Source organism: Citrus sinensis, chromosome 8 (assembly GCF_022201045.2).
Source record: "Citrus sinensis cultivar Valencia sweet orange chromosome 8, DVS_A1.0, whole genome shotgun sequence".
NCBI lineage: Eukaryota > Viridiplantae > Streptophyta > Magnoliopsida > Sapindales > Rutaceae > Citrus > Citrus sinensis.
The window spans coordinates 15,030,134-15,040,805 of NC_068563.1; the positions used below are offsets into that span (position 1 = coordinate 15,030,134).

At 34.0% G+C, this 10,672-nt stretch overlaps 1 protein-coding gene across 1 annotated transcript; it reads left to right on the forward strand.

The window, feature by feature from the left end:
* The first annotated feature begins 706 nt into the window (after nt 1-706).
* LOC102619436 (U2 small nuclear ribonucleoprotein A') lies at nt 707-7,426 on the forward strand. Its single transcript, XM_006487603.4, has 9 exons — nt 707-1,170; nt 2,003-2,119; nt 2,217-2,257; nt 2,447-2,576; nt 2,669-2,874; nt 3,908-4,078; nt 5,520-5,570; nt 5,683-5,856; nt 7,009-7,426. The coding sequence occupies exons 2-9, from the start codon at nt 2,038-2,040 to the stop codon at nt 7,012-7,014; spliced, it is 861 nt and encodes a 286-aa protein (XP_006487666.2). The 5' UTR covers nt 707-1,170; nt 2,003-2,037; the 3' UTR covers nt 7,015-7,426.
* The last annotated feature ends 3,246 nt before the right edge of the window (nt 7,427-10,672 follow it).

Here is a 10,672-nt window from a genome sequence, read left to right on the forward strand (position 1 = left end):
TTGAACATTGAACATGAAACTAATGATAAACTGAAATTACTTACCATTAAATAAGACAATATTAGTCATTGAACATGAAACCTCTTATTGCACACTTGAATCATTGATAATTATCTGAGAAAGTAGCCATTAATCTTGAATAGTCAACCATTAGACATGAAAGCAATGCTAATCTAAAAATTTGTGTAATAAACATGAAACATAAGACCACAAACTTGCAATAATAAAAATCACACAAATCACAGTATATTAAATATAAAACACTTACTATTAATATTGACGTAACGATCATTAAACATGTAAGTAATACTAACTTGAAACTTATTTCCGTAAAACATGAAACTTAGAATCATAAACCTGCAATGATTTAATTACGTATATTCAAGTATTATGAACATGAAAATAATACCATCAAACTTGAAATTACAATTATTAAATATGATATTATTATGTTATTTTATATTCTATCTATTTAATTAAATGTAATTATTATATATATTATATACATTATAATATTATTTTATTCATTTAGGGGGCATTTACTTTTTTTTTAATTTCATACTGTTTGGCTGCCAAATATACAAAGAGCTCCTTTTATTTTATTTTTTGTTTTTGCTTTGCATCTATCAGATGCGTGTATACTAGCAAAGGCCCCAAAATATTATAAATGTTACGTTCTAAAAACATTGTTGCGAAAATTATTTTAACATACATATGAATAAAAGACCTGCAATAAAAAGCTGGAGTCGACGTTTGGTTCGCTTTAACGCCTAAAATCCTATTGGATTCAAATTTATAAACCGATCTGTTTTTGTTTCTAATTTAAAAAAGTGATAGGGTATAAAATCAGAATGCAATCCCTAATCCCCCATTTCCCCTTCTCTTTCTTGACTTCTTCTTCTCTATTGTGAAAGAGAGAGAACAATACATTCACTCTACCCACGCCTACGCCGCAGCTGTTGCCGCCGCTAAACCACGGCCACGGCCACGGCCTAGTTTCTCTAACCCTAAGTTATCAAACGCCCACGGCTACACTGCCGCTGCCGTCACTTCCGTTCAAGTGTAACGGAGCTACAGCTTCTAGCCGTTCTTGATTTTTTCCTCGTTCCAGCTGCTGTCGTCTCTATCGTTCCTGCCTCCGGCTTCGTTCGCCATTGTCAGCGGCACAAGGTAAAGTTATACATGCGATTCCAAACAGAGAATGAATGGCTGTTTGTAATTCAATCTTGTGTTGGGCATGGGTAAGAGGTGTTACTGACACTGAAACTGTTCGATTTTCTTTTGTATAATGGCTGTTAGTATTGTTGTTGATTTCGTTTCTTAACATTGTAATCTTTGTTATTTTGAGTGTTGATCGTGATGGTTTATTAATCTACTATATATGTTTGTTACTTGGAGATGCTTTTATGGAGATGGGTTATTAATCATTTTTGTGATTTTGAGGATGTTTGGTAGCTGGTATTCACTTTTGTTTTCATTCTTGCATCATTGAGCGGGGCTGGTATTTGACTCATTTTGAAACTGAATTGAATTTTGGAATAGGTTGTAAATTGAATTGCAACCCAAACCGAAATTTAGACCCAATTTTTCAATTGAACCAATCCAGAACTTCTATCCAAACCGGTTCTGGGTTGCGTTTCGAACCAATTGAGTTGAATTTTCCAATTCAAGCGGGTTGTAAACCAAACAACCCGAAGCAAAACCTGATATGCCCGCCCCTAAAATGCGTTCTCTTACTTCTGTACTTTGGCTTCTTCCATTTTAATCTTTATTTATTCTTATTTACAATCATTCCATCAAGATTAGGATACTTTCCATTTAGATCCATAATAGCGTAGATTTATCATCACTCTTGCTTTTTTGCTTATTTTTCACAGCTAGTAAAATACCAAAATCTTTTTATCGGATACATAAATAGCACTCTAAGGCTCTTTGCGAGCCCCATTCAATCTACTAAGGCCATCTTCGACACTTACACCCTAAAGTCACCCTATCATTGCAGTGAAATTGGTGGATCAGTAGAAGATTTAAAAAACAATGGTGAGACTGACTGCCGACTTGATTTGGAAGAGCCCTCATTTCTTCAATGCCATTAAGGAGCGCGAGTTGGATCTTCGAGGTTTCACCATCTTCTATTGATTTGCTTCATTCTTTAATTTTCTTGATTTATATAGAAATTTTATCCATTCTTTTATATTTTTCTTCTCTTATTGCAGGTAATAAAATTGCTGTGATTGAAAACTTGGGCGCCACTGAGGTCAGTGTTATTTCTCGCATGCTAGCTTAGTTAATATTTAGCAACAACCAACCAACAAATAATTTGGTATTGGATATTTACTATTTGTTTCATTTTTAAGATATTATAGATATTGGGTGCCTTTCACTCACTTTGATGCTATGAGGTGCAATTTAACAATTCTTACCCTTTCCTATGGATTTTTGGCAGGATCAATTTGATACCATTGATTTGTCGGACAATGAGATTGTCAAGCTTGAGAACATGCCCCATCTTAATCGTTTGGGCACTTTGATTATAAATAACAATAGAATTACTCGTATTAATCCCAACATTGGAGGTAGGTAAATATTTTAGAATGCTTCATTTTTTTTCTTGTACTGTTCTTTGAGAAGTACACTATATTTATATTTAGATTGCTTTCTTTTGCAGAGTTCTTGCCAAAATTACACACTTTGGTTTTGACAAACAACAGGCTTGTCAATCTAGTGGAGATTGATCCTCTAACATCCCTTCCAAAGTTGCAGTTCCTTAGTTTATTGGACAATAGCATCACCAAAAAGCCCAATTATCGGTTGTATGTGATTCACAAGCTGAAATCTCTCCGTGTTTTGGATTTCAAGAAGGTGAAAAACAAGGTGATGAATGAGGCCATTTGATTACCCCCTACAAATTATACATATATGTTGTTTATTTTGTCACTAATATCTCTTGCCTGTGGTGGTTTATTATCGACAAAATATAGGTTTCTAAAGGAATTTAGATGCTTGTGCAAACATCTTAAATTCATTCCTCTTAAAGTAAATACATTTTTACCCAATTTAACTAAAAAATGAACCTTTATTTGTAAAGAGAGAAGAAAAAAGGTCTCCACTATAAGCGTGTAACATTTTAAGGGAAATTTGAAGTATTCTGGGTATATGTTTCTTGCACATGCTAGGTGAGTTCTCAAGATGGCATTTTTTATATGCTTTTTTGATAATCATCTTTTTTGTACACAGATGTATGCCCATCCAGTAGTAAATGTAAATTTTGATTAATTATCTTCTGTGAAAATATAGGGAGGAAAAATAATCAATAGTCATTAGAGGAGCCACTTCATTACAAAATTCTAAGAGTTAAATTACTATTTCATTAGCCCTTGGCATTCTGTTAGGCAGGATGCTTGCTGAGTAATGAATCTTAAAACAGAATAACATGTTTTTAGTCTTGGTTTAGCTGCAATTCTTGTGTTTTATGGATTTGTTTTCTGTTTTGGGATATATAGTCTGGCTCAGCCTTTGTAACATTGATATCTCACAGAACTCTTTCTCTAGATGACATGTGGATTTGCATTATATTTTGTATTTTTATCATTCTTAATTTTTGGTCAATTTCTTATACGAAGTAAAAAGAACCATATCTATGGGACTTGAAGTTCACTAGTGTTTTTGTTTTTGTATATGTTTGATTAATTTCATCCATGACTGTTTACTTAAGTTACAACTAGCTTCTTAAATAAGATGAAGGGGCTTCGGCACAATGCATTGTATTGTGATGATGGTTTTATTTCATAGGTGTGATGAAATTCTTGAAGAGTATAAAATAGAAAATTATTATTCAGACATTCTAAACTTCTATTTGCAAGTATCAAATACATTCATTTTCAGTGTTCGTAATTCTTGTTTATAGGAAAGAATGGAAGCAGCAAGTCTGTTTGCCTCAGAAGAAATGGAAGAGGAGGCTAAGAAGGAATCTATGAAGACATTGATGCCAGTTGAGGTTCCGAATGTTTCAGAAGAAGAGGAACAACAAACTCCAAAAGTGGTTGCCCCCACTCCTGAGCAGATTATAGCCATCAAGGTATTCTGTTTATTGCAGTATAAGTAGTCAACGGTATTCTTTTCCTGAGGTTTAAATGCATGTAGACGATGCTGGGACTTTCCAAAAGGTTGGAAATCAGATGATTTAATTAACTAGGCATAAGGATGTAATGATATCTAACATTTTAAAAAATGTTAGGATGATGAAAAGACTCCTAGTTCTAGGCTTTATTGGCATGCCATACCAGCTTTTATTACATATGCGAAAAGACATTTTAGCAGCTCTGCTTTGTAGATCAAGGCTGTAAAACCAAGAAATAAAGATAGCGACTGAACAAAGTTAAGAGTATCTCAGAAATTTTTTCCTTATAATTTTTAAAGCACTATATATATATATATAAAGAGAGAGACACATGCACACACACACACAGATATATTAATGATATAAATCCTCAAAGAAAGCTAAAGATCGTAGAGAGGGGAAGCCAAAATCATATGGAAAAAACAAAAAAAAAAAATCTAAAACAACCAATGCTTGTAATCTGCAATGAACAACCACCCACAGCAGTGGTTAGCTGAACTTCTAGATAAGTTACATCAAACTTCTTGCCAGTTGAGGTGAATGAAGAAAAGAAGGTACTTGAAGCTCGTTTCTAGCTGACCCAAAGCAAAGAAAAGATCAAATTCTACCCTGTCCATGTTGTCTAGTCTTTTCTCCTAAATATAAGATCTAGCTTATTTATGTTCATATAATCCAAAGAGAGATGAAGCAACATATTTCCTAAGAATTTCAGCCTTGTTTCCTTACCTGAAAGTGAAAGTATTCTCCATTAGTGCTGAGTCACTAGAACTCATGGCCAACAAATTCTTATGTTCTTTGCATAATCTATTCTACAATCTTGTATCGTCTTTTTGGGAGAAGCAGTTATTGGTAACCATTGCTTTTCAAACCTCGTTTTGAGATCTCTGATGCTTTTTCTAAGATCAGTTTAATGTAAAGAAAAGGATATATTTTGGACCGTTGAATTAAAAGGTTGCACTGCCTTGCAGAAAAAAGTTATTTTAGGAAGTGTACTGGTCTTTTTTTTTTTTTTCTTTTTTCGTGTCAAAGGGTAGAAATTATGTTGTTGACTGAAATCATGCAAGAATTAGATTGATGAAGAGTTAGGTATATATGAGTGAACATTAGAAAATTCATAAATAAATCATATATGAGTGAACATTACCCTTTATATTACACATTTTGAGAAATATAATAATTTCTTGACACAGACAAGCCCTTATTTTTACATACACAATATTTTTGAGCCTTAATACCTAACTCTTTTATTCTCAAAAGATCATCCAACCTAAAATATCAAACTAATTTAGCTGCTGAGTGTATGCCTGAGATACATTGAGTAGTGCTCAAAAAGGAAGAAAAAGAAAAGAAAAATATGTTGAGCTATATTTTTTTGAATTATGGTTTTATTGTTATGCAGGCTGCTATTGTGAATTCTCAGACACTTGAAGAGGTTGCAAGACTTGAAGAGGTGCTTTTGTTTAGTTGGAAAATGTGCCTTTTTGAAGTTTGGAATTTTTTATTTCCACTGATTGAGCTTGAAATTAACAGTTAACTTTCCTTGCCTGGCTTATACATGGCAGGTTCTGAAGTCAGGTCAGCTTCCTGCAGATTTGAAAATTCCGGACTATGATTCTGGCAGCAAGGATGTGAAAGAAAATGATGAGAAAATGGTACCTGACGTTGAAAATGAGGCTGATGTTGAACCAAACAATGTGGAAAACCAGAAGAATGATGAACTTGCTGCGATGGAACAGGTATCATTCTATTATCTTATTGGGATTCAAACAACATTATTTGTGTTCTTATATTCTCACTCCTTTTTTCTTCTCTATGCGTGTCATGAGGTAAATAATGCCCATGCTCTATGATAAAACTGCGACTAAGTGACATTTTTTCTGTTATTGTTTGTTGTTCAAGATGTTAGTTCTGTTGTACTGACTGTGTGCTTAGTGAGAGTTTCTGTATGGTAACGTAACATTTAGGTTTCAGTTATGGAAGTAATTAGGCACCGCTTTCTTCCCCCGTGGACACATTAGCCATAGGGATGAAATTGAGCAGATCACCTTTGCTGTTTCGGTTTAAATCATGCCAGAAATGTGTTGATGTGTCATTTTTCCTCTACTTGGTCAACTTGTAGTTGGAGGTTTTTGAATGCAGTCCAGATCGGTAAATATATTTTGAGAGGTTGTTCATATTTTCTGTCTCGTCTGGGTTGCTCAGCCACTTTTGTACTTACTTGAAATTGGCTTGGTTAAAAATTAATTGAAGCGGCAATTTATTGACAACAGTTGAAACCAATGCGAACGGCTTCATGTTACTTCAGTACTTAAGACCTGATTCTCCTAGTTCCACCTATAAATTTTCATCTGTTAATGTTTGTCTCGTTTGAGGATGAGTAATGAATGGGTGTAACTTGGATCTTTTTCATCCACATGGGCATGACTGAGGATGATTAATGAATGGGTGTAACTTGGATCTTTTTCATCCACATGGGCATGACTTGACCTCACTGTTGTCTCTTGCTTATGTCAAAGTCATTTCTTTACCTACTACTTTTCATTACCTCTAGCTGCATTGAGTTTTCGACTATCCATTATTCATCATTGACAAGGTTGCACAAATAATTTGTACTATTCTAAATTCTTATATTGTGATACCAGTGTCATTTTTCTTAGGGTTACAGTCACATGTGCATGACTTTGATATATATCTTGTTGTGAAATGGTAGTGACCGATCATGGGAGTATGCACAGTAATGACATCTGGCAATTGATTTAGAACTTGATTCCAATATTTTTATTTGTCGCAAATTATGCCGGTTTATTTTCATTTGCTTCATAAGCTGGAAGTTTCTGGCTTCTGTTGCAAGAGGTTCCAGTAGTGATGCATATTTTATTTTTGGCCAGGACTAGAAGGGGTGATTCATGTGCAAGTCCATCTGAAAGCATCCAAAAGTCCATCCGAAAGCTTCTCACTTGTGTGCCTGCACCCATATACCAGATCTAAGTTCTGTTTAGACTTTTTCTTCCCCCCTCATTTCCTCCTCTACCACATCTGCCTTGTGGTGACAGGAACTCAAAATGGGAGGGGTGCTTGCTCATGCAAATGTAGGCAGGGGTTTTGTATAACTTCATTTGTTAGGAATTTTCACTATTAGTTTGCCCCCAGTGCATCTGGAAATATAACATAGTACGCTGCTAGCTTATCTGCTACATTATCTACTTTATGGAACAAGGACCTTCGGCTCGTGATGCTTGTAGGTGTATGGCATATCCCTCATTTCCCAGTTTATCTAAGTTGGCAAACTTCATTTTGCATTAGAAATGTTATCGTTCCTTTGAAAGTTTGTTTGTGATGTATCTGTTTCATCAGAGCAACTGCTTCCAAACATCTAACCACCATGTTAATCAAATCAACATAATGAGGGAATTCCTCTGGGAGAGCGAATTCTGATTCTAGGCATGATAATAGTTTCATATGTGATCGATTGACACATAATGTCATAGCTTGAGGTAGGCTGATGGATGTTAATATTATACATCTTAAGCCCAGGCTGACGATTGATAGTATTATAGATCTGACGCCCATATGAAGATTTCAAAAATTCTTGACAACCGGCACTTGATCGACACACTGAACTTTTGTAGTTTTTTTTGGGTTAAATATACAATTTACGTTGTAGTGACTGAAATGTTTCAAACACTTTGAATCCTTTAGTGATCTTCGGATGAAATCAGTATCAAGCATCTGTAAAAGTAAGTTATCACATTCGTAAAATGTGTATCGACCCACTAAAATTTAACCAAATTTATTAAAATTTGAATGTAGTGTTAGGAAACATGTCTCTTCATAATACGTACTTGGTTTTGTAAGAAATCTTGGGCAACAATTTGTGTTTGATACTTTATGATCTCGTTTTGGTTGTCAATTTATCACAGAAATGCTCATTTATACTCATAATGGGTTTTTAATACTAGCATGTGTTTCAAATGGATGTATGGATTTACCAATTTAATAAAAAATAATAATAGATTTGAAAATTAATTCTCAACAGGTAGAAACGAAAAAAATATATATATTAATTTTTGTGGAATACTCTGTTGAAGAGTTAATATATTAATTTTTTTATTAATGTCTAAAAAAATTGGTAATTTAATCTTTTTTATAATATTAATTTTTTGAACATACGTGAGCTTCCACAAAAAATAAAATTATATATATATATATATAATTTTATTTTTTGAGGTTAAATTGGTAATTTAATTTTGTTATTAATTAAAAAAAGAAATATTATTTTAAAAGGGTAATATTATAAAAGTAAGACAAAATTAATAAAAAGTTATGGTAGGGGTGTCAACTGTTTAACAGTATGAATGTTTTGAGGTTTTTTTTTTTTAAATATAAGGATTAAACAAGTATTAATCTCAAAATATGGCGACTATAAAAGCTATTACCTATAAAGAATTAAGTTGTGTTCACCATCGATGGACACAGAGGAGTTAATACACAAATGCAAATTTATTTCTATTCAAGAGGATAGTGAATGCAAGAGAAAAAAGGAGGACACAGAGTGGCTAACTTTTAGTAGTAAAAATTTTACTAGCAAGGAGTATACACATGGAAGAAATCACGATTGCATTATTACAAGTATAGAGAACAACTAAAGAGGTGAAAATTGAATGTTTGGGCAACGACATTTTTCTATTCAAATTCGGCCTAGAAGCAAATAAACAAAAAGTAATGGTTGGAAGGCCATGGCATCTTGATAAGGCTTTAAATGTGCCAAATAACCTAATGGAATTGGAAACATGAGAAAATAGGAGTTCACACATGCTACCTTTTGGGTACAAATTCACAATGTACTTATTGTATTTATGAAGTGCAACAATATTCAAAAGCTACAGGGAATTACATGGAGAGGCTGTGGAAGTAGAAACTGATGATAAAGGGGAATGTATTAACCCATATGTAAGAGTCGGAATATCCATTGAGATTACAAAACCACTAGAAAAAATGATTTTTTTGGAGCGAAAAGATGATAATGAGGTGAAATTGCTAGTCATGTGTAAAGGGTTCCTAGATTTGTGAACTCATTAGGCACCAATGTAAAGAATGTGCAATATACAATGGGCAACCAAAGGAAAAATTGCCTTATGGAGCTTATATGAAGGCACTATAAAAAGTTGAAAAAACTAGGCTTAGCCCATATGCAAGAGTCAAATATCCATTAATATTATGAAACTACTAAAAAAAATGATTTTTTTCAAAACGAGAAGATGATGATGAGGTGGAATTGTCAGTCATGTGTAAACACTCATTAGGCACCGATGTAAAGAATGTTCAATATATAAGGGCAACAAAAGGAAAATTTTCCTAATGGAGCCTACATGAAGGCACTATCCAAAGCTGAAAAAATGAGGTTGACTGGAGGAAGACAAAGGTGGAATAAAAGGTTTAAGCGACCCTACAATGATTCCACATAATAAGAACGCCATGGAAGAAGCTAGTCACAGCAATAGGTTTAAACCTATGTGAAAATAGATCTGGGTCAAACCAATTCGATTCAAGTGAAAATGATGGCCAAACAACCTAGACTAGGGGAAACAAGGTTGTTGGTGAGCAATTAATGCTAAGACTCTGGAATCGAGGAAACGACAATATAGAGTCAAAAGTAACCTAATATACCTGACACTAAAAACATAGCCAACAACTTAAATGCTCGTTGAAAGCGAAGAGAAGAAGCGAGAATATAGAATTAGAAGGAAACAAACTATTGGTGCTCAATTTGGAACCAATTAGTGTCAAACCTAATTAAAACCTAAGTTCATCAAGAGCATGGAAATTCAAGTCTAGATGAAGTTGTATATGTGGGCCTTGAACAAACACTACTAGGCCCAAGAGTAGAAAGTGGAAGCTACATGCCAGAAATGCAAGCATCCAAAGGCATATAAAAAATAGACCAATTGTTGAAAAAAAGCTTGATTGTGAATCATCATGGTCGAGCTCAAACCATAAAAAGATATCGATCCAAAGCCCCTACAAAGATGCTATAGCAAAACCAAACCCCTACAATCTTTCTTCACATATGCAAACTAAATTGGGATGTCTTGAGAATGAAGGAAAAAGTTGAAACAACTCAAATTGCAACTCTATTGGCATATGCTAATCATTAGTCTCGCCGACAACCATGAAAATATTAAGTTGGAACATTTAGGGAATGGGGAATGACCAATTGTTCATAGATCTACACAAATTCCTCCAATTGTGTAGGTCTCAGTTGATTTTTTTTTTTATGCGAAACTAAAGTAATGACTATGCAAATGAATAATATTGGCAAGAAGTTGAAGCTTGAAAATTGTTTTGCTATAAGTTGTAATGGAAAGAGCGGAGGCCTAGCAATGTTATGGAATTTTGAAACAAGACTGAATATCAACTCTTCAACAGCCACCACATTGATGTTGAGGTAGAAACTGATGAGAGAAAAATGAGATGCACAGTGGTTTACAAACATCCAGAGATGAGCAAGAAAAACACACATGGACTTTACTGAAAAGGTTGGCAGGTTTGTCT